Source organism: Nakaseomyces glabratus, chromosome K, assembly GCF_010111755.1.
Source record: "Nakaseomyces glabratus chromosome K, complete sequence".
Lineage (NCBI taxonomy): Eukaryota > Fungi > Ascomycota > Saccharomycetes > Saccharomycetales > Saccharomycetaceae > Nakaseomyces > Nakaseomyces glabratus.
The window spans coordinates 396,359-420,306 of NC_088961.1; the positions used below are offsets into that span (position 1 = coordinate 396,359).

The 23,948-nt window shown below is 37.3% G+C and overlaps 6 protein-coding genes across 6 annotated transcripts; 5 read left to right on the plus strand and 1 right to left on the minus strand.

Moving 5' to 3' along the window:
* Positions 1-2,970: 2,970 nt before the first annotated feature.
* On the plus strand, positions 2,971-3,525 carry SCM4 (Scm4p; the record flags this gene model as incomplete). Its single annotated transcript, XM_448411.1, has 1 exon — positions 2,971-3,525. One exon carries the CDS (start codon positions 2,971-2,973, stop codon positions 3,523-3,525), a length of 555 nt encoding a protein of 184 aa, XP_448411.1.
* Positions 3,526-10,616: 7,091 nt separating this feature from the next.
* Positions 10,617-11,684, plus strand: FMP48 (protein kinase FMP48; the record flags this gene model as incomplete). The annotated part of the gene is made up of 1 exon (XM_448412.1): positions 10,617-11,684. The coding sequence occupies one exon, from the start codon at positions 10,617-10,619 to the stop codon at positions 11,682-11,684; it is 1,068 nt and encodes a 355-aa protein (XP_448412.1).
* A 768-nt stretch (positions 11,685-12,452) lies between these two features.
* Positions 12,453-13,274, minus strand: MCO32 (Mco32p; the record flags this gene model as incomplete). Its single annotated transcript, XM_448413.1, has 1 exon — positions 12,453-13,274. One exon carries the CDS (start codon positions 13,272-13,274, stop codon positions 12,453-12,455), a length of 822 nt encoding a protein of 273 aa, XP_448413.1.
* A 1,161-nt stretch (positions 13,275-14,435) lies between these two features.
* Positions 14,436-16,379, plus strand: GVI51_K04191 (translation initiation factor 2A; the record flags this gene model as incomplete). Its single annotated transcript, XM_448414.1, has 1 exon — positions 14,436-16,379. One exon carries the CDS (start codon positions 14,436-14,438, stop codon positions 16,377-16,379), a length of 1,944 nt encoding a protein of 647 aa, XP_448414.1.
* A 2,022-nt stretch (positions 16,380-18,401) lies between these two features.
* On the plus strand, positions 18,402-20,150 carry MUP1 (Mup1p; the record flags this gene model as incomplete). Its single annotated transcript, XM_448415.1, has 1 exon — positions 18,402-20,150. One exon carries the CDS (start codon positions 18,402-18,404, stop codon positions 20,148-20,150), a length of 1,749 nt encoding a protein of 582 aa, XP_448415.1.
* Positions 20,151-21,007: 857 nt separating this feature from the next.
* Positions 21,008-23,812, plus strand: RSC1 (RSC subunit protein RSC1; the record flags this gene model as incomplete). The annotated part of the gene is made up of 1 exon (XM_448416.1): positions 21,008-23,812. One exon carries the CDS (start codon positions 21,008-21,010, stop codon positions 23,810-23,812), a length of 2,805 nt encoding a protein of 934 aa, XP_448416.1.
* Between the last annotated feature and the right edge of the window lie 136 nt (positions 23,813-23,948).

Genomic DNA, 23,948 nt, shown 5'->3' on the forward strand with positions numbered 1-23,948 from the left:
CTTGTGGCTAATGCGTGTGGCTAATGCGAGTGTGCGTGATATATTTCTCCCATCTTGCTGCTGCTGTTTCTGTACAAACTCCGAAAACGAGCTTTGTAGCCATGGGAAGAATGGAGTGGGGGTGGGGGGGACCGTTGTGCGTGTGTTTGTTAGAAAGTGATGTCAAAAAACAAAACAACAAAAATCAAACATAAGAAAGAAGACACTCTCCTGTATCTCCTGTATCTCCTGTACACTGTAAGTTGTAAGTTGTAAGTTGTGAGTTGTGAGTTCTAAAATGTAAATTGTAAATTGCGCGTGTGTGTATCAGACTATCTCAGAAAATTGCTTCTTATAAAAGTCTTTTAGAATATGCCGTTGGAACTAAAAACCCATCAGGTACTAGGCTGTTCCAACAATATGGTAATTATTAGCCAATTTCTTGTTAAGGATAGAGCGAGTTTCACGCATGCCATCTTGTGCAACATGCTGTGCTGCTTCTTGTAGGAATTATACCCGTGGAACAATGATATGCATTCATCTCAGCGTAGATCTTGATCTCCAACAGTTCAGCTGTTCAGCCGGAAAGAAAGTTCTGCAAAAAAAGAAGACGGATCCATCTCTTGGGTGGAGTTTCTGAAGGTATCCTGTGACCTCTTTTCTTATGCTGCAGTACCGATACCGGCCCTTTTCTTTGTTGAAGGATAATGTGATTACTGCAACTATAAACATAAAACAAAATAAAAAATAGTTTGGGAACACAGAGACTGCAGTACATATCTGGGGACCCAATTACCCCGCATATCACAAGGGCACATAACACATACCGGAAGAAAGTAACGGAGCTAGGAAAATGGCGGAAAACAAGAGCGGAGGGAGGAAACAGCTCAAGAAGAAAAAAAGGGAACAAAAGACTTCTCAAAAGAAAAAATACTGAAAATACCGTTGATCAATTTACACTTTTGTTTTTCAATTGGCTCCAGAAACACTCGTGACGGAGTACGCCGCACCGAGATCTATCTTGCATCTATGAAACACAGCTCAGAAAACGTCGCGCAACGACTCCAACAACGGGGGAAATAGAGAGATGGGAAATAGAGAGATGGGAAATAGAGAGATGGGAAAAAGAGATGACTTCTCTCTGAAATGGCTGACAGTCCCCTCTCCCAGTAGCTGCAGTAGTAGTTGAACTGGTCGCTTTTGGGTAAAGGCACCACCATAGCGGGATATCACCTGACATAGACAATTCTTCGCTTTGTTAGAAACACACAACGATTCGACTACGTACATTACAAGCAGAAACATAAGAGTCCTGTCTCTCTTTCTCCCCCCCCTCCTTTACCGTCAAAGAAACATGCAAATTATAGACGCAGCTGAAGAGAACAGAGGGCCGTCTTGGCTCGGCGATCCGGACACGAAACATTAACCACTCTGAATACTGTCTTACGGGCATTTCTGTGTGCTAAATTACCTTTGGGGCCCATTTGGCCGGAAATGTCATTTATGCTTTTGTAATTCTTGAAACTATAACAGGAAATGAAACGGATATGAATCAAAATGGTGGAATGCCATCAACTATCAAACTTCAACAATTTTATCATTTTTTAATTGCATTGTTATCTTTCTTCGTACTAATGTGTCTATAAGCACACGTTCATCATTTCATCTTTGGGTTTAAAGTTGACTTCTTTTTGGCTGAATATCAGTATCAATACGGCAATGTTAGCTTGCCAAGATCAAACCTCAAAATAACAACAAAACAAAACAACAGTAAAACAGATATAATATCTAAGATTAAGAAAATGACAGCAGAAAATTAAACGAAAAGAAAGAAAAGTAATCTAACACACAGAAAATCTTATTTAATTTTAAAGTAATTAGGATGACATACTAAGAGAAAAACAGAGTAATTATTAAATAAAACACTGATGTCACAATCACATAATGGCTTTTAAACCTCAAAAACAAAAACCAATACCTAAGAACAACAATTTCAAGATATGCAATTACTGTCTTATCTTACTTCAAACCACACATTTGTAATCTATCTGATATACATATCTCTATATTCGGTTAATCGGATTGATAACTTAATCAGATATAAAAAAAAAGAACAAATAAATTTTCCTTTATGATCATCGCGATTGGCAGCTGCCAAAATTCATTCATTATACACATTGATCCTCCCGTCTCACATCCCAGGTTTCAGGATCCTAAGCCAGGCACAAGTGGTAGCTGCATACGAGGTGCGATCACTAATTATTTTGCTCTCGTCAGGTAAAAAGCAAATTTGTTAAATAAAATGTATATCGGATATCGCTACTAACGTACCTACACCTACACTCGTTTAAGCAATTCTGGTTTACCAATTACAATTACGAGCCAAAAAAGGCAAACAGACAAACAAACTGCGCACAGACTACAGATAGCTGCAGCTACTATTTTCTCATACACCTAGCTTATCTAAGTCACGTGTAAAATGTTATGATCCCAAATTATCAATTCGCAAAAAGTTCACGAACTTACAGCAGAAGATGCTCCTTTTATCTCCACTAACACCTAACAATACCTGGGAAACAACTGAAATTCTAACGGACGCAACGGATTTTAGAAATTCTGTCTCCCAGCTATCCCACATGAAATAGAACAAAGGACCAACCTACTCTCTTTGGGTTCCTAATCTTTCTATCCGCAGCCGAGGTTGCTGCAGTAGTGTCTGTGCATGTGTAGGCCATTTCGTTGTCGTTTTTGTGTGTCCCCTCTCATGATAAAAATCCCATTGTTCCCCTAGATGCTTGTGTGACTAGTTTTGCTTTATTATTTTTCTCAACATAATAATTTATATATAAATATAGACCAAAACACCCACAAATCAAGTGTGTAACACATAATTGCATCTTAGAACTTGACAAAATTCATTTACTAACAGAATTATACATACAAAAAAAAAAACCCCGACTATAAACCACTATTAGAATATATTAATAAAAAATGACTAACCCAGAATTGATCACAACCACTAAGTGCATTGGTGTTACCTCTTTAGGTCTATATGCAGGCCTACTAACCTCTACCTCTTTAATCACATCTGCCACTCCTTTGGATGTTCTTACTGGCTCTTTGAAGAACCTGCTCTGCAAAATTGGCTGCTGGGCAACTGCTTTCGGTTCCGTGTCCACCATCTCCTTGGCTGTCTCTTACTTTTTGTCTGAGAAGCCACAAAGATCAAACACCAGATTGGCTGGTGCTTTGATCGCACCAATTACGGGTCTATACTTATACGCCTCTTCTTTGGCTAACCACGGTTGTTGTCCAAGTAAAGCCAAGGAAAGTGGCCTGCCAGAGGGCCATCCACAAGTCGGAGCGGATGCTCCAGTTTGCCCATTCTCTAAGACTACTGATGGCTCTAATGGTTCTTTCCACAAGGGTTCCATCAAGAGTGACAAGTGTTACAACGCTTTGCTATGTCATTTGACTGTCGTCACTCTAACCACCTGTGGTGTCTTTGCCAAGAGTGTCTTCGACGGTTTCCAAGGCTTGTTGTAAATCAGCTGAAACAACCTGAAGATAACAATAATTGCAAGAAAACAATCAAACCAAACCAAAGAAAACAATAAAAATTAACATTAACGCAGCTCAACGACAATACAGTTTCATTCAATTAGGAGATTTTCCTCAATAATTCTGTAAAGCTCAGTTCTCTTTATTCTCATTGTCAGGATGGGAACTGACCGAATATTGTATTGCAGTGGTGTCTTTGTTATCAATTATGTGCATAAGGTATAGCTTATATATCTACTTATTTATTATCAAATTATTCTTTAATTTGAATGGAAAACAAAAGCTTATAAATTTACTACAATATATTTCCCTCTAAATCAAAATTATATGACTTCATAAAAGGTATAAGAGACCTCTAACTTATTTATAACAAACTCAAACCAGATATCCTGTTAACGACAATTTCTGTAAGATCATCAACAGCCTGCTAATTGACATAAAGGTGGGACTACAGTGAAAAAGAGTCTCCAATTAGCTTTAACCATATGTAACACAATAATAATCCTACATCAGGCAGTCTACTTTGGTAGCAACTGGTGACTGATGTCGTTAGCACATGCGAAAAGCGGCTGTATGCTGTCAAGTTACAATACATACACAACGGAAATAGAGACCTGAACAGTACATCAGGTACCATACTGTTTGCCACCAGTTAGTAGTCAAATCTTCACATGAAGAACATTATTAGACACACAAGGTTTGTAAGGGTAACTAACAGGTTATTACCCCTGAAGACTATCGAAATGCCTAGAAAACAGCATGAATAGTCATCTATGTTTCTATTACAGACGCACTCGCTTTTGAAATTGCCCTGCACAAGCTATACTTGAGGACTTTATGAAGTATCTATCATATTAATCATTGAAACTGAAATAGAAATATCCAGAATAAATAAAGACTACCCCACCCGGAATCCGGGGATACCATGGAGATCTCTTCAACGTCGAGTAGATATCAGTTCTTATTTAGTTACTATAGTGAGTCTTTTGGTGTTTCAGGAACAAACTTTTCGAACCCACATTCTTTGAATAGACAACCTAACGTATAACCATGCCATATCCATCTCACACCCGTTCCGATACACTTTAAATTCCGTTGAATGTACAGAAGATTATTGGCTTCCTTTCTTTTTTATGTTTTACTTTGGGAATTTAACCCTCACTTTATTTTCCGGGGAACGGGTTTATCAACATTCATGTCCATCTGCATGTTTTTTTCAACAGCCGTACCTACTTTTCTGAAAAATTGGGTGAAATCAAGACAAATACTATAAAGCTCTTCTGCTAAGTACCTCTCAGGATCAGCATTTCAGGAACTTCACTGCTTACATAATATTTTGCTGCTTGCTGTTTAAGCCGTCTATTTTGCTTCAGTCTTTGGCTGAGCTATTGCGCAAGCTAAAGGCAAATCAGGTGTAAGATCAAAAGTTTTTATTCTAGAATATTGTTCTGTATGTAACACACAGTATTCCTACAGCTCTTTTATTGATGACGTTTAAGGTTAACTTGTTCATCGCCAAAACTAAACTGCAATAGCTTATCATGTTTTTAAGACGTGATGGTAAGGCTTTTGGAATAGAATTCTGTGCTAAGATCGTTTCTAACATATAATTTTCATCAAGTAATTTGGAAAATCCTGCCGTTATGTTTTTGATTCTAGACTACAAGCAATAGATACGGCTTCTTCTATTTTTATTTCGACATTTTACACATTCATATCTGCACTTACTCTTAGTGTAAGAGTTACATCAAATAATCTGATGAAAAAGGATAGGAATCATGATTTTCGGTGATATTGTTATAGAATTCTTACTGACAACAAGCGTAGTATTGCAGCTTGTCCCCTGATTTCCATGTTTTCGAACTTAATCATTGGAAATCAAGTTATCGGAAACCAGCCGGTATAGCTTAAAACCTCATATTTTACTTGGGAGCTATCTTTAATTACCCAAAAATATCATAAAAGATAAGAAGAGTAAACGTCGTTTCACTTCTAAAGAAAAATATTGAACTCTAAATATCCGCTTGCTGTAACTTAAAAAAATGTTACCTGATTGACCTCTTATCATATTTAGGTTTATTTCTTTTTTTTTGCTCATAACTAGACAATTGCTATTAGAAACGGGAATAAAATCAGGGCACTCTTGGACATTGCATTTCAAGCGGGTATTCTATTCGATGTATATTTCGATCTCAATAGAAAAACCTCAGCATGTCCTGTTTAATATTTTTACAATTAATATCGTATGTAAGGAAGATATCAAACCAATCTTAGATTTGTACCTGAGATTCAAATTTGTACGCTAATTGTAATTGATGACAATGTCAAAGTTTGTGTGCTTCCTATTGCCGCTCTAGCTAAATTAGTTGATATACTCAAGCATAACACATATATTAATCTATCAAGATAATTCATTATTTGCGATAAATGTGCTCATACTAGATGTCAGGCCATCTTACTTTCATAATTAACCTCTTCCGACTATCGTGCTGTAGAGCAAAAGCCACCATAAGGAAAAATTAAACCACTAGTGTTGTTTTATACTACAAATTTATATTGTTAAGTTGTGCTCAGGCGTGATGTAGATGTGTGTTATCTGATCCAAAACTTAACTCAGGAATAAACTTGAAAAACACCACACTCAGTCCTGCATACATTGACTAAATGCGAATCGTATCGGTTTCTTGTTTTCCCTAACACAGATAACTGAATATGTTAAAAATGTCAATAGTTAATGGGTTGGATGTATTTTCTCTACCGAGGACTGCTCTTTATGCAACCATCGGGCAAAGAAACCGAACTGAGGTACTATCATTTAAAGACCTTTTTTGAGCAAAACCATTGATCATAAGCCTCAAGTTGAAAATGCTATTTGTGCAGTAATGAGTTTCATACATACAGCATATACAGCTCCTTCAGATATAGGGATCAAGAGCTTAATGCTTTTAATGCTCCGACTACAAAATATGAGAAATAAGAGACCAGCAAAACGTAGTGCATTTAGGGGCTAGAAGTGCTGCTGCAATTTTTGTATCGAGACCAAAGAAAATCTACCAAAAAGCTCAAAAACTGTCATGTCAATGCCAGTTTCTAAATGTATACCCACAATTATTAAGCATCGCATAGGTATATTCAAGAGGTAGAATAGTATAGATTATATAATAGATCCCCACTAAAATAACAAGACATTTATCGGTGGAGTGAAGGAGAGGGTTAAAGTTTAACGCATATGCCCATTGAGTATTCAAATGCACCTAAAATATGCATTATGGAAGACTCTCGACGAAAGTGATGAGTTACATAACACACCGTAACGACTGCACTGGTTTCAGGTCTATCTTTTCTACAGCTTGGATATTCTCCTATGCAAAAAAAAACTTAACCCTCATCATTATGGCTACTTGCTACTAACGCATATAGCGGTAAAAAAAGCATATTTATGTAACGCACTGCAAAATAACTCAATTGCAAGTATAACAGGGGGTGGGACCTGAGAATACTTTAACCATTAGATATGCATCCAAGCCATATGTCAAGACAATAGGAGCAAAATAAAAAAAGTCCAAAGGAACACCACAAATAGCATTATATGCTTATGTAGAACATAAAAAAGCAACACATATATTTAATTCTATGCTGGGCGACACTCTATTAAAAACTAACAGCATTAGAAATTATGCCTTAGACACAATTGCGGACATTTCTTGAGTGGATTTTCTTAGACTACTATGGTCCGTTCAACCTTTCCCCGGAAGCAGGGTAAAGAATATCTGTAAGATGGCCTTGACAAAAGACAGTAAAGGAGCGTGCAACATCGGAATGAGGGGAAAAATGTGGTTCCTCCGATAAAGATCTTCGAAAATCATTTTCTTTGAACCCTTATTGGGAAAGTGTGTACGAATTCGGTAAAAAAAATCCAAAACGCAGAGCAATGTCGGGCATTCTACGCTTTTGCTTTTGTGGAGGCATTCTCTTGAAAACCATCTGTGTGCATATAATACAATACCGTATGAGCGGTTTTTTAATAAGTTGGCTGCATATTATTTTATTGCTTTGGGTAAACTCAAGGACATTTCATAATGTAGTGTTTCTACTTGTAATGCTAATGCGAGTCAATAGTAAGAACAATAGTAACTCCTTTTTAGCTACTTAAAGATACTGGGCCATGTATACCCTAGCAAGTTTATCAAAAAAGGGAAAGTTGGCCGAGACTAAATTTGTTTCAATTTTCTGAAAAAAAAAAAATGAACGATAATATGATTCAACTGTATGATTCAGTAAAATCATCATCTAGTATAAGCAAAATTTACTCTCGACCTTAATACACAATTGATTTATGCGGTACAGGGCGGGTGTAGCTTTCAGGATTAAGAAAGAGAATTTTGATCTTCTCGAGTATTTCTGAGAGAATATTCTGTAGCTGAGAACATATACCCTTTTTTTTTTGTTTAGAAAACCATACAGCAAATAGAGTTGTTGATGTTCTCAGAAGATGAATTCATAGGAAAGGCTGGTATAGAAAATTGGTTTCATATTTGTCTAATGCTGTCTAGTCCACCCAAGACAAGAGCAAAAAAACGTGGCATCTAAGCTTCACATTTCCTTGTTAATAAAGGCTAGTATACACGCCGTTTAGGCAACCTTTTTGCTTGACTTTAACTTTTTTTTTCCCGAAACTAGCAATAGTCCAAATTCACCCTTTACCTGTTTTAAATCTACAAGCCAATAATTACGCCGTATAGCAGACGCTATCGTCTCCCCCCCCCCCCCGATCGAAGTACAACTAACAAACAATCGTATCAGTACACCTATCCGATTTTGTAATCATTGCCAGCTCCGTCAAATGAATCTTGTAGTGTCTAGACTTTCTAACAGATTTGTAACAAAAAGAGCATCTGCTGCTCTCCTATTCTGTACTATTTTTTTTTGGAGCTCAAAAACTCCATCGCGATGGTTTCAGTGAGTCTCCTAACATCCCACACTTTTCTTTCCCAGTGCAATCGCTTCTCTCTCTGTTGGTTGCATAACTGTAGTTTTGTTGAAGTTTACTGCATGTGTTTTGTGATCATTAGCCCAGCAGTGGAGAAGCCAGGTAAGTTTCTGGGGGTGCATCGGATCCTTCATAATGATAGTCAAGTCCACAAAATCCCACGGAAGATCCACACATAGATCAGTAGGTGCATCTGAATCAACAAGTGAAAAGGATCGCCGACGTAATCATGTTCGTAGACAAAACACGTACAACCATACATCTGCTCTGTTTCAGAATATTACAATAGGGTGATTTCAACCCTTCACCTTTCTAACCGTTGAACCTCCTTACAATCCCCCGATGAGAACAGAACACATGGTAAACTTTCATCAACAACTGCTGCATTGTCTTAGCCGGAATAAGATATCCTATCTCCAGCCAAAGAGAGAGAGGGGCGATGAGAGTTTCAAACCTGCCCACCCTCCGGTGATGGACTGGAGTGTTGGGTTGAGTGCACTAAATATGCTGCACAAACAGAAGGATGATTATCTCCCCCCCCCAATACTACAGTCTCCCTATTCTACACCATTCTGACTATGCACAGTGCCAAATGTAGAGCTAGAGCATAAATAGGAGCACAGAAATGTTCGCGAGAACAATGGGTGTGGATGTAGCAATAGGTCGAAAAGCGGTCGGCCTTGTTCCGTTTCACGCACATGTACTGTTTTCTTCCACTGATGGGAGGGCAACCACAAACAGTGAAAATCCTGTACTGTGGTTCCGAGTACTGTACAACACACACAGACGAAGACCACTCAGCACAAAGATAGACACTCACCTCCATTCTCCAGTAGTATAATGGAATCCGCGCGGGGGTCAATTGAGTCCTCTAAGATGCTCTCTTTTGCCTATTGTACGTGTCCTTCTCCACCTCCAATTTCCCTCCCCCCCTTCCCGAAAATCTTTCTTTTTCTCTGCATCAAACAGGATTTCCCTACATCTCGTCTAGCCACCATTCCCCCCCCCCCTTCTCTTTCTCCAATCAAAGAAATGTCGCAAATGAAGATTAAAAGAAACTCGCTCTCTCCTTCCCTGCACACTAAATCGGTACAATTTCCCAGATCGATTTTCCGAAATCGCAAAATTGTAAGACCCTTTTTCATTAGTCCTTGAAAAAATACTCACTTTTTGTCTGAGAAATGTAAGTACAAATTTCAAAGCGGATATATTCTATCTGGGAAACCCTGAAATCATGTCTGTACCGGTGTTTCTTAATGTCTCGGATGAGACAAATATTACTTTTTTCACCTCCCCCCCTTCCACAGCATTTATAAATATATTGGTTAAGGCTTTGTCGATATTTAAGATCGGGCCCAGCTATATCGCTCAGTGAAATCACCGCACAAATACCATTGGATTGGCTAATGCATGAAGACAAGGATCGACTTACTTCCCAAAAGCACGATTATTTGGTAATTACAAGCAAATAATAATTATCAATTGGAATTTATTCTTTTTTTTTTCGATTTCATAGTTGCATAATCAAGTTGAAAGCAAAGGAAAACTAGACAAAGCTGGTGTAGCAAGCTAATGATCAGCATATTACTGGATTTTTTTGCCCAATATTGAAGATGTTGATTTCAGATATAGCTCAAGTTTAAAAAAAAAATCAATTATATAAATGTTCCCTGTTAGATTCGATGTTCCTGGTTTTTCCTTTCTGATCTTTTAAAATTTTATTCTTATTAATGATTATTACATTATACATATAACCATTAAAACTAAACAAGATAATACAGTTTTGCAATATCATACAGATTATAAAGTGCTTAAGGAAACTACTAACTTGACTTTCCTACTCTCCTTATACATATATTTTTCTACTGCAAAAATATATTCAACATACTTTTTTTTTTGACTATTGAAAGAGAAGTATTATTCACAATAGAGTAACATTGAATCTATATTTCAAATACTTTGAATGTTACTTTTTCTCAAAGGGAGTATAGAATATCATCTATAATATTAACAACAAAGCATTTTTTCTCTTCCTTTTACCAAAGGGTCCATCTAGATTCTCTTTAAGATTTTATCCCCTTTGAAGATGCCTGACAAGTCTAACAAATACAAGAAACTAAACCCTATCCAATCCGGGTCATTCAGTACCGTTTACAAAGGTTATAACACCGAAACTGATGATTTTGTGGCTTTGAAAGTTATTCCAAAATCTAAATTCTCTCAAAGAGGTATGGCTAATGAATACAACGTTGGCAAGTTATTGTCTAAGGATGAAGGTTGTCCCTTCATTTGCTCCTTCGTGGATTTCTACGAGGATGAGACTAATTACACTTTGGTCCAAGAATACTGCGAGTGTGGTGACTTCTACGACTTCTTGGAATTGTCTAAGAAGAAAGGTGACCTAAATGCTCCCTCGATCATTAAATTGAACTTTCAAAAAGTTGTCTTACAATTGAGTTACGCCATCAAGTATGCACACAGCATGGGCATTGCCCACAGAGATATTAAACCGGAAAATATCCTGATAAACTACCACGGTGACATCAAGCTGGCTGACTGGGGCCATGCCATCTCTGCTTCTTCATCAAATGATAACAACATCGGAACAGATAACTACAGAGGTCCAGAGACTTTCTCAGCTAAAGTAAGCTACAACACTTACAGATCTGACTACTGGTCAATGGGTGTCACGCTACTATATTTGTTGTTCAGTCATTGTCCTTTCAGATGTTCAAACATCAAAAACGAAAAGATCGTCTATAAGAGACTAGAAAATGGTGAAACTTTGGTATACCCAAACTGCCACATTTTCAACAACTACGTCAGTGACCCTTACAAGTTCATTTACGAAAGTTTCTTTAGCTCTGTTTCCCTCTCTAGAAGAAGAAAGTTGTTCAAGTCTTCTTCTACAAAATATGTTGCCCCTTTCTTGTGGCAAGATATGACTGACATGCATGACATGCTGCAAATGACCAAGATCATTGTTGATAACTTAATGTCTCCAAACCCCAGCAAGAGATCTCTAACTAGATTTTTGAAACATTTCAATGCATTCTGGACTGCACATCAAGAAAATGACATTGAATCAGCTTCATCAGTTAGAAACATCAAGAGCAATAATTTGAAAGTTCTAGGTGTGTCCGGTAACTACTGACTGTGAAGCAGCATTGGATAATACACATTTAACAATTTTTTTCCTTTGGCATTAATATTAATTTTACATTTTTTTTTTTGTCCCCGAAGATAGTGTTCGGATGATCGCCAAAAGGTAACGGAATTTACCTAGCAGAGTATATTCGGAATAATGGATCTCTGTAATTTGCTTTTTTTTTTCTCAACTTGGCGCTAGATTAATTCTAAGATTTTTTAATCATGTGGGTTTGTATACCCAGAAAGTTTTTTTTATCTTTCGTTTTAATATCAGTTATTCCTATAATTAATCGGACCTCAGTGAATGCTGCTACTTTGAATTTAACTACTGGTTTTGTTGATTCAGATAGCGAATGCGAGATGGAAACTCGCCTTCAACTGCTTTTTGCAACTAATACGTTGTTTATTATTTTTTTATGGATCATTTCTTATTATGATCTCATTAATTATTTTGTAATAGTGCCAGACGGATTGGTGCTAGTTAAGTATAATCTAATATGAACATAAAGTTAAATAACTATAAATTTTAGACTCCATTTTTTTATTAATTTTACTCGTTCTTAATTTTTGTATACTTTGTAGAACGAAAGAAATTGAAATTTAACTTTTAACTTATTTTGAAAAATTTACAAATTTTAAATATCTTGAATTTCTATTTACAGCACATTTGTATATGCTTCTCGTCATACTTCCGAGAGGAAACAGTTATACAGTGTTACAACAACTTTATCGCAAGATATATGAGAAGTCCCTTTTGTTACTTTGTTAGCGTTTAACAAGCAAATGCATTTTTTGGTACATTGATTTTCCGTTCATAATCAATTAGCTCCACATTTTCGATCGTATGAACTAGTATCTTACTGTTATCCTCGTTGAATTCAAAAACAAATGTGCCATTGACTATACGTGTGTATTCATTATCTAGAGAATCGTCATTATTCATTGCACTAATACGATTCCCTAAGGTAATATGTTTAGACAGAACGTTAGGAGCAAGTGTACTAATTGTCTTAGCAGGTTTTTGTAAAATGTAATCTAATATAGGTGATTCTCCAGAACTAGTTTGGGTTCTAAGTACATCATTGCTGGAGAATGATATCGTTTTGTTCATGTCTTCCTCATCTGGTTCAACTGTACCTGCAGTTTGTGGAAGACAGCTTTGCCATCTAATTAATAATTTATCATGATTTGTTAGGTATGGTGAAATATTGCATTGATATTTGATCTGGTCATCATCACCTCTAATCCTTCTTGAAGACAACACTTTCAACCTAGAGTTTTCTTCTAGTACAAATTTCCTCATGATTAGCCTTATGGCATTCATAGAGGTCTTATACTGTAATATTCCATGTAAATTAGGAATATACGGATGAGTGCTTGGTAACAATCTCAAAACAATCGCATCATCTAAAGTTTCCTCTTTCAAATTCTCTTGTAAAAGAAGTGGCACTCCTTTTTCTCTGAGGTAGTCTGTCATTTGCCCATAGTTCACATCATTAGGATCATCATAGTTCGATACAATAAATCTCTTTTGATTCAGATCTCTGATATGGTTAAGCCGTATTCTTCTTGCGTAATGGTATCTCTTTAACATTATGTCCTGGGTAAATTATAGTTGTGGAAATACAAGATGTATCCTAACGTCTACACATGTACACCAGTATCGGAAGTTTTAATTGAGATAATCTTCCCAAATATAAACACTATGCTAACTTTTAATGTCACATTTGGGACTCCTTGAAATGACTACAGATTTAAGGTACCGGCATTTTCTAATGCCTTCGGTGAGATATCACTCTTATGTTACCTAGGCACGTCACCTGAATTAGTCTATTGAGTGATACCACCACGATGTGTACTACTTACAGGTTTGACCTCCATTTCACAGTAAACTAACGCCAATCATTATACATAATATCTGCTTTCCTTGGTTATTTAGCATTAGCTTATTGTGTATAATAGTCGTGTTCTCTTCTGGCTTCATTACAGGCAGGAAAAGTGTATATTTTCCGGGTACATAGTGAATATAATGAAAGTCGTCTTTCTTGAAAGAACAATTCATATTATTCATGATTATTTAGAAGTCAAACAAACTTCATCCCGCAAGTAAATGGCTTGATAGATAGCCTTTATAAAGAGCTTGATTCATAATGAATACGTATCCACATGCATTGGAACGAAAAACACGCGTGCAGCATAATTGCATTGATTGCAATCGGATTATTATATAGTTGTCATCCTGTTCAATCTATTGGTAAGACTATTGATGAGTAGCCTTGTCTTTTTCTATTGAATACATGAAATGATAGGATATTGATTTATAAACTTACTAAAGGGCACTATGCTTTATTATTGTGATTTCGTGCTTTCCCCATGATCTAAAATAAATGTATGCCCCTCGGCATTTTCGATGAGAAAAATTATTTTCTTCTTCTCGCAGAGGCATCATTCGCTGGGCAAATGGCGATGAAAAAAAAAACCTTCAGCTTTGGACAATGAACAGCTTATTTGTATAATTGATCTTTTTAGTTGATTGCATATAGTCTTAGTTCTTGTCAAAGAGAACCAGAGATTAGCTGATAGAAACCAACCATCAAATAGATCATATCTTTTTGAATACCATTTCTCTCAATCCTTATAGAAATAATAGGAATTTCACTTCGCTTAACCTGAAAGGCAAATTCCTTTTAATTATACTTTGTTTCATTCTAATTTGCATTTTATTTCTTTTTGTTTAAGCTAATACAAAATCAGCATGTCTTCCCAATTTTTCCTGAAGACAAGCAAAGACATCGAGCTGTTTCAAGGTTATCCTGATTTCACTCAGTCCAACTCAGCTGCTAACGCCAAGGACGACCAAGTCATTTCTTCCGTCCTTTCCCCATGTGGTAGATTCTTTGCGATCTCTACTAAGGGCAATGTCAAAGTTTTCTCTGGGGAGTTATTAGAAGTCGAACTTTTGAATTTAACTATCAATGATGTCTATGAAATCCAGTTTTCTCCATCTGGGAACTACATGAGTACTTGGGAAAGACCTTCCGCAAAGGATGCCGAACACAAGAATGTCAAGGTCTGGTATCTGAACAAAGTCTTTACGGAAGGTGAGGAACAAGAACCTGTGTTTCAATATCAACATAAGCCACAAAACGGTTGGTTTATGCAATTCTCCAAGCTAGATGATTACGCTCTAAAGATGTTCAAGAATGAGATTAGAATTGTAAAGATAAATGACGCGAATAAGACAAACTTCCATTTTGACCAGCCATTTGCTACTCTTTCTAAGACTCAAGAGAATGATTCTCAACCATTCTCTACTTATCAAGTCTCCCCAGCAGATTTCCCAACCATTTGTACTTTTACCCCAGAGAAAGGAGGTAAGCCAGCACAACTATCTATATGGTCAATCACCGAGGGCAAAATCACAAAGAAAATTGCTTCAAAGACTTTCTTCAAGGCGGACTCATGCCAGTTACAATGGAATCCACAAGGTAACGCCGTTCTATGTGTCGCAACAACAGACTTCGACTCTACCAACAAATCCTACTATGGTGAAAATACTCTATATCTTTTGTCATTCCAAGGTGTGAATGGTGCTGTGGGGAACAACTCTGTACGTGTCTCTCTAGCGAAAGGTCCTGTCCACGACATCTCATGGTCCCCAACTTCGAGACAATTTGGTGTCATATCCGGTTACATGCCAGCAACTATTCAATTCTTTGATCTAAGAGGTAATGTTGTTCACTCTTTAGAAAAGCAACCAAAGAACACTATCTTGTTTTCCCCAAGTGGCAGATACATTCTTATTGCTGGTTTCGGTAACTTGCAAGGTTCTGTTCAAATTCTAGATCGTCATGATAAGTTTAAGTCACTTACTGTCTTCAACGCTGCAAACACATCAGTATGTAAATGGTCTCCAGGTGGTGAGTTCATAATGACTGCTACTACTTCGCCAAGATTGAGAGTTGATAACTGTATCAAGATATGGCACGTTAGCGGTACTTTAGTATTTGCTAAGGAATTTGAAGAGTTGTTGAAGGTCGATTGGAGAAACACTTGTAAATACAAAACATTGAAGGATCACCCTCATGTGATCAAGGACTGGACACCATTAAACAACACTGATGCAGCTAGTCTAGATCCCCAAATTGCAAGCCCAAAGAAGGATTTGGCTATTCACGAAAGCGCAAAGGAATACGAAGCAAAACACCCTAAGAGGGATGCTAAGACTGGCAACGGTTCTACACAATCCAAGTCTGCCTCTACTGGTGGTGCTTACAAACCACCACATGCACGTAGAGCTGCAGCTGTTGCCAATAATAGATCTGTTCCTGGGGCAAGTCCAAAAGTGCAAAGAGCCATTCCAGGTCTAATTCCGGGCCTTCCAGTCAATGAAGGATCTGCGGCCGCAAACAAGAATAGAAAGAGAAGAGCCAATAAGAAGGCTAATAGTGGTACCGGTGAAGGTGCTGAAAAGGCCGAATCACCAGCTGCACCATCAATAACTTCCACTGAACCCGCAAAAGAAGCCTCACCTGAGGAGAAGAAGATCAGATCTTTGTTGAAGAAACTAAGAGCCATTGAAATGTTGAAGGAAAAACAAGCTGCTGGTGAGAAATTGCAGGATTTACAAGTTAAGAAGATAGAAACAGAAGGTAAATTCCGCGAAGAACTTGCTGCATTGGGTTGGAAAGAAGAGTAATAGATTATATGCGAATGGTTGATGTTTCTTCGTCAAGTATCCATTCGAAATGTGATATTGGGGAGAACAATTGAAGTTTTTGTTGTTTTTGGTTTTTCACTTCCTACTTTACTATTTTGTGTTTTTCTGTGTTTAATTTGAGTATTACATTTTTTTTCTTTTCATTTCACTTTCAGTGCAACTAATCTTTTCAAGTACGTAAAATGAGCAATATAGACATAGATTAAGAAACTCCCAAGATCAACGGACCAACATATTTTATACTTTAGAGACTCCGCCTTCTAATGGACACCAGAATGTTAATCATCCCAACCATATCTGTTGTCAGGAGACCTTCTACAAATCGATATATCGAGCAAAGCACAAAACGTTGCTTACTATTACAACTGGAAAGTTAACGGTGTTATAAGTTTACCCTGCCATAGGACTAACACAGTTTTTTCTGTCCCTTCTTGCTATTTTTGACACATTTCCCACAGGTTTCACAGAAAAAACTGTGGAAACCGATACCGGTCCGCTGTGAGTCTTCTGCATACGTTTAAATGGTGCAGCGGGGCGTATGTGTCAAGACAAGAGTGTCCCCTGTGCGAGAAAGTTTAATTGATAACAAAGGCAAGTAACGGTATTATAGGTAGATATAATATATTGGCATGGAAGTTGTGCGCTGAAGCACCTTACTATACATGATATATCCCTACTGTACTTGATTTACTTGTACATATTGTGTGTATAAAATTGCACAAAGCCATTCACCCGGGTACGTATTGATAAATCTGAATTGGCTTGCCAATTCAGATACTTGAGTATGTTATCGCATCCTTTTTTTTTATTGTTGTGTGTTAACTTTGCACTCGTTTTAGCCCAGTTGTTATGGCGGTTAGTCAGCCGGTACAGGGGTGAAGGAGAGAGAAGTTAATGAAAAAGTGTGGTATAGAGTAGAAAGGGCTAATTGATGTATACATACCGAAATGCTATCGTGATAATACATATACACGGGTAAAGGATAGCTGTTGTATTCTGTGGATCTAGTGCATTTCCTTCCCCCCCAGAACACCCAGAAGCAAAAACGAGTAGAATCTTAGATACAGAACCGAAAAAGAAAAGGAAGTATCCCACAGTATCTCACAGTAAAAGTAGTGTACAACAGAAAAGGAAGTTCGAAAGCAGACAAAACGAAGGAGGGTGTCTGTCCTCTCAGTGTTTATTCCCAGAGGGCTGGGCTTAAAAGGGATGAGCAACAACTCATGGAAGAATACAAGACCAGAACAAGATCTACAGAAAGAAGAGTAATATAAAAGAGGAAGTAAGATCCAAACACTACGAACAATTCTGTGGAATTACCGAATTACCGAATTACTTTTTTTTTCTTAGCAAGGTCTTCTTTCTTTTTCTTCTCTGCTAATTAAATAAGGATCCCTCTAAACAACATCCGTAGAGAGATAGAGAACTGAAATCAACTTCTGGAAGAAAAGCAAGAAGGGTCCCCCATCCCTGGATTCAAGTAGAAATTGAGTAATAAGAAACTACTATGTGATTTGTAATGGTGAAGAAAGTTAGTAGCTGAAAGGATACAATGAAAATTTGCTTGTTAAGAGAGATCAGATAGGAATACTAAGCGGACCAGCTGGGAAACTGTGTTTGTAGCTTACTGTGATTCATGAAATGTGTGAAAAAGGAATTAACCGGGGACAGGGAGAAAGAGTGTTTGTTGGATAATACGGTAACAGTTTAGTTCATTAACTGTGGGATAAACTGAAACTCTAAATAATTGTGTTAACGGTAAGAACGAAGGGTGAAAGGAAGAAGAAAAAAAATTTACCGGGCAAGGAGTAGATTCTTTTCTAATATATAAGAGAGATATATAATTCTTGTTAAAAGGAAAAGATAATCTTTCCAATTCACTTCCTTTAGATATCGTACTCGAAATATAATAACTAACAAACACATCCGGTTAATGATTAGCATATAGTCCTACACAAGAATTATTTTAGAACTAAAACAATAGAATAAAAAAAAATACTAATGACGGATAATAAAAGAAGTTTTTTATCGCAGTTGAATGTATTCAACAAGGATAATTACCAAATATCTTCAAAGAAATCTGAAGAAGGAGTATATAGTAATGAGACAGAAGAAGCATCTGATGTTGAGACGGGACAACAGTTTACTACAGAGTTGGATCAAGGTGAGAAAAGACTGGGTCTTTTCTCCTGTATTGGTTTGATCTGTAATAGAATGCTGGGTACCGGTGTTTTTGCGGTTTCTTCTACCATTTATACACTGAGTGGATCTATCGGTTTGGCCTTGATTCTATGGGCCGTCGGCGCCATTATCGCGATATCGGGTCTATATGTCTATATGGAGTTCGGTACCGCTATACCGAAAAATGGTGGTGAAAAGAATTACTTGGAAGCCATCGTTAAGAAACCAAAGTTTTTCATTACATGCATGTACGCATCATATGTCTTTTTCCTAGGTTGGGCCGCTGGTAACTCTGTCAACACTGCAGTTATGTTCTTGACTGCTGCTGACGCGGAAATCACTAAGTGGAACCAAAGAGGTATTGGTGTAGCTGTCGTCTTCTTCTGTTTCGCTGTGAATGCTATTAGTGTCAAGGCTGGTCTATATTTGCAGAATCTGCTAGGTATTTTCAAAGTTGGTATCGTTTTGTTCATCTCTGTTACCGGCTGGGTCGCCCTGGGAGGTGGTTTGAAGCATGGTTACCAATCTCATAACTTCCACAATGCTTTTGAAGGTACCAACAAAGCTACAGCATACGGTGTTGTCAATGCCTTGTATAATGTCATTTGGTCATTTGTTGGTTACTCCAATGTTAACTATGCGCTTGGTGAAGTTAAGGACCCAGTCAGAACTCTAAAGATTGCAGGACCAACTTCTATGGTTTGTTTGGCCATTATTTATATATTTGTCAACATTGCATATTTTGCTGTTGTTCCAAAGGAGAAGCTGATTTCCTCCAAATTGATTTTGGCAGCTGATTTCTTCGACATCTGTTTCGGTGGTCACTCAAAGAGAGTTGCTGCTGCTCTTGTTGGTCTTAGTGCCTTGGGTAATGTTATGTCTGTTATCTTCTCCCAAGGTAGAATTATCCAACAACTTGGTCGTGAAGGTGTTTTGCCATTCTCCAACTTTTTCGCAAGTTCTAAGCCATTCAACTCCCCAATGGTTGGTCTTTTCCAACATTTCATAATCTGTATGATTACTATTATTGCACCACCTCCAGGTGACGCTTATAACATTATTTTGAACTTGATTTCCTACCCAATGAACATTGTTAACTTTGTGGTCTCCGCTGGTTTGTTATGGATATACTGGCAGAGAAGACAAGGTAAGATTGAGTGGAACCCACCTATCAAGGCTGGTGTATTTGTCACAACTTTCTTTATGTTGTCTAATATTTACTTAATTGTTGCACCATATGTTCCACCAACTCATGGTGAAAGTGTCTACGAGCATGCTCCATACTGGATTCACTGTGTTGTTGCTTGGGGTATCTTTGCATTTGGTGGTTTCTATTGGTTTGTTTGGGTTAAAGTATTACCTAAATGGGGTAACTACAGATTGGAGACTAAGGACATCCTTGGTGAAGATGGCTTCTGGAGAGTTCAAGTTATTAAAGTACCGAACGAAACTGATAAAGATCACCAAGAACAATCTGATGAGTCAGGCACTGAAAGAGCTGACACGTTTGAACTGGACTATATTCATTTAGAGCCAAGCAAAGATACTGCCAAGTCTCACTTGGACTAAAAAAGTTTCAATCTCCTTAACATCACTTGCATAGATTTGTTTTTTTTTTACTTCTTTGTTTTGACGCACATTATACATACTAATATTAATCATTCTTATAGATAGTTATTAATTTCATTCTCATTATAAATTATTTACATTATTTCCTTAAATTACAAGACTATGATACACTTGTCGTATTATGGATAAACAAGCAATTATAAAAGTTCTTTAACTGAGACAAAAAAAAAAAAACGTTAGCATTGTATAATGTATCATAAAGGTTGAGTAGCCGGACATTATCTATAATACATGATGTTGAATACAACTAAGGTTTGGTGAGGTGAATACGATTCTCACTTATCATGTGACACTATATTGGATTCAACGTAGGCAGTTATTACGAGAACGAAAAGTCGAAGAATTTTTGAAGAAAAATAAATTGGAAATGAGCGAAATGCAGGAAAAACGATTGTTTGCAAGAAGATGAATAAGTAACGTAGTGTGATAGGAAAAACAACATACAACACGAGATTTTCAGTCTTTGAAAATAGTAGTCGATTGCAATTGAAGTATTGTGTTATAAGCGGCTAATCCTTTTTCACTGCTAGTCAGATTGAGAGAAATAATACTTGTCTTTGTGGCGTGACTGAAGATAATTGTTGACAACTTGCGCAACAGGTGTTGAAAAAAGGAAATAGAACACGGTAATTGAACTCGGAACTTGTCTACTGCTGCAGCAAATCTGGATTTGGTGTATATTGTTGTTGGAATTGATACAGTACAATTGTTACACGCATACCCCCATAGTAGAGACACATTTATTAAGCATTTTTGTAGGGTAGGTAAGGCATAAAATTATCAGCACCCAGACCATCATGTCAGAAGAGGGTGAATTTGGTGAGTTGCGTACAGACTTGCGAAAGCAATATGAAGCAATCTTTAGTTTAAAGGAGGAAAGTGGAGCCAATATCTTCCCTATTTTCAATGTTTTGCCAATAAAAAAAGATTATCCTGACTATTATGCAATAATAAAAAATCCAATATCTCTCAATACTTTAAAGAAGAGATTACCTCATTACACATCTCCACAAGACTATGTTAATGATGTCTCTCAAATTCCATGGAATGCAAAAACATATAACTCAAAGGGCTCGTTAATATACATTTATGCTGACATTCTCGAGAAGTTTCTGAGAAATGTCTCGGTACCACAGTTACAAGCAAAATATACAAATGTTAATTACCCAAATTTGGGACCACTACCAGATGAAATTGAAGAGATGAAGAAGAAGGAAGCTATGATGAAAATAAGAACAGCATCAGCTTCTCCAGTTGCTCTTGGGAATGCAAACGAAGTGCCAGCTAGATCCGGGTCCAATTCACCTCTGCCTCTTACATCTATGTCCAATACCCCACAGCCAGTTACAGAAGTCAAACAACCAATTCCACAGCAGAACGGGGGCATTAACGGCTATAATACCTCTAGGCAAAACATGGCAATGCAGGGTAATAACTCAACGGCGAATAGAAGAATGGAACAAACGGTGATTTCAATGGGTCCAAGTAGGGTACCTATGGCTCAGATTAGCAGTCGAGTGAGTCCACATCCTATTTTACCCAATAGATCCATGTCATCAACACCTATCTCTCATTCTCCGGGTGCTATTCTAAAGCCTTCGATTCAACAGAGATTACAAACCAGACGTGGTCGTCCACCAATTATAGATTTACCGTATCTACTAAGGATTAAAAATATAATGAAGATGATCAAGCGTGAAGTAGACGATAATAACCAAACCTTGACCTTGACATTTGAAAAGCTGCCTGATCCGGAAAGACATCCGGCATATCGTCAAATTATCAGCAATCCTGTTTGTTTAGATGATATAAGGAGGAGGGTAAAGACAAGGAAGTACAAAAACTTTGGATCTTTCCAAGATGATTTCACTTTAATGATCGAGAATTATAAGAAATATAATCAAAACAATCCAATGCTTCTCAATACTGCAAGGCTTATGGAATATCATTTCAGAAAACTAGTTGAGATTGAACTTTCAAAACCAGATAGCGACTTCTTGCCCGAAGGTGAACTTCGATACCCACTTGAAAATATTGAGGTGAGGGGTAAAATATATGAGATAGGTGACTGGGTCTTATTAAATAATGCTAATGATCCAAACAAGCCGGTTGTTGCTCAAATTTTTAAGCTATGGTATACTAGTGATGGTACAAAATGGCTAAATGCCTGTTGGTATTTCCGTCCTGAGCAGACAGTTCACAGAGTTGATAGATTGTTTTATAAAAATGAGGTGGTAAAGACGGGTCAATATAGAGATCATTTGATTAACGACCTAATAGGAAAATGTTATGTTGTTCATTTTACAAGATATCAAAGGGGCAATCCTGCTACACCATATGAGGGACCTTTGTTCATTTGTGAGTTTAGGTATAATGAGAGTGACAAAGTCTTCAACAAAATTCGAACATGGAAGGCTTGCTTACCTGAAGAGCTGCGTGATCAAGATGAAGAGACAATTCCTGTAAACGGCAGAAAATTTTTCAAGTATCCATCGCCCATTAGGCATCTATTAAGACCAGATGCTACACCTCATGATAGAATACCTGAACCAACGGAAGGAGATCCTACTGCACCTCCTCTAGTGGGTGCTGTCTATTTAAGACCAAAAGTTGAGAGAGATGATCTAGGTGAATATTCAACTTCTGACGATTGTCCAAGATATATAATCAGGCCTGGTGACCCGCCAGAATCCGGTATTATTGATGAAGTTCATGGTACAATCATAACCAGTATGCAAACTGCAAATGCATTGCCAAGAACAAGTCAATCTACTTCACGTCTGCCGGCATTAAAACAAACTAAATCTGCCGCCAGCAATGAAAACATGGTACAGCCAACCAAGGGTATGTCATATCAAAAGCCAATACCTCCAGTAGCATCGAATAGGACGATGCAGTCTCATAAAGTGCCTGTGTCTACGTTGCCACAACGGCCCGAACAAACTATTCAACCTCAAAAACTGTCTACTGTTGAAGCATTAAGACAAGGCCCTATTCCAACAAATATCAGTTCAGTTTCTTTAAATGAAGCTGTGAATGACATGAGCCAGCAGGCGGCTAAGAGTGGAATGAGATATGTGACTATAGATGTACCTCATTCCTATGTTTTGCCTATGGCAGGAATCCCTAAACATAATGAAGTTATGACAACTGATGATGCAAACAGATTAAGGGGGTCTAGATATCAGGCAAATAATTCTCAAAGTGAAATTCTTTGGTTTAGAGGACCTAGCATTTCAATCAAGGAAAGATATGTGGACAGTATGAATTCATTCAATTCACTGGACCTAAATCGGTTAACTGTACATAAAAAAAGGAAACTCGACTATGAGGAAATTGAAGAACAGGGAGTTGATACACACATGTCAATTGATGATAAAGGCAACGTAACTACTGAGGCATCGCCTGAAGGTTTACTAACTCAAGGTAATGATATGCACATGGATTCTGCTCATCAATCCGATGATGACGATGATAATGCTGAAGAAGAGGGACATCTAAGTGAAAAACTAATAAGCACATCAACTATTGGCTTGAGGCCTTCGGCTAAATTCATTATTCATAAGCACAAATATTCTACTATTGAGAACATCATAACGTAGATGAACTGTTTTAAAAAAATTCATATAATATCATAAAGTCATTAATTATGCATTGAATTATGTAATTCTAATAAAGAACAATAGAAATTATAATTATGAAGAACAATTGGTAATAAGGTTGAGTGGGGAGAAAATG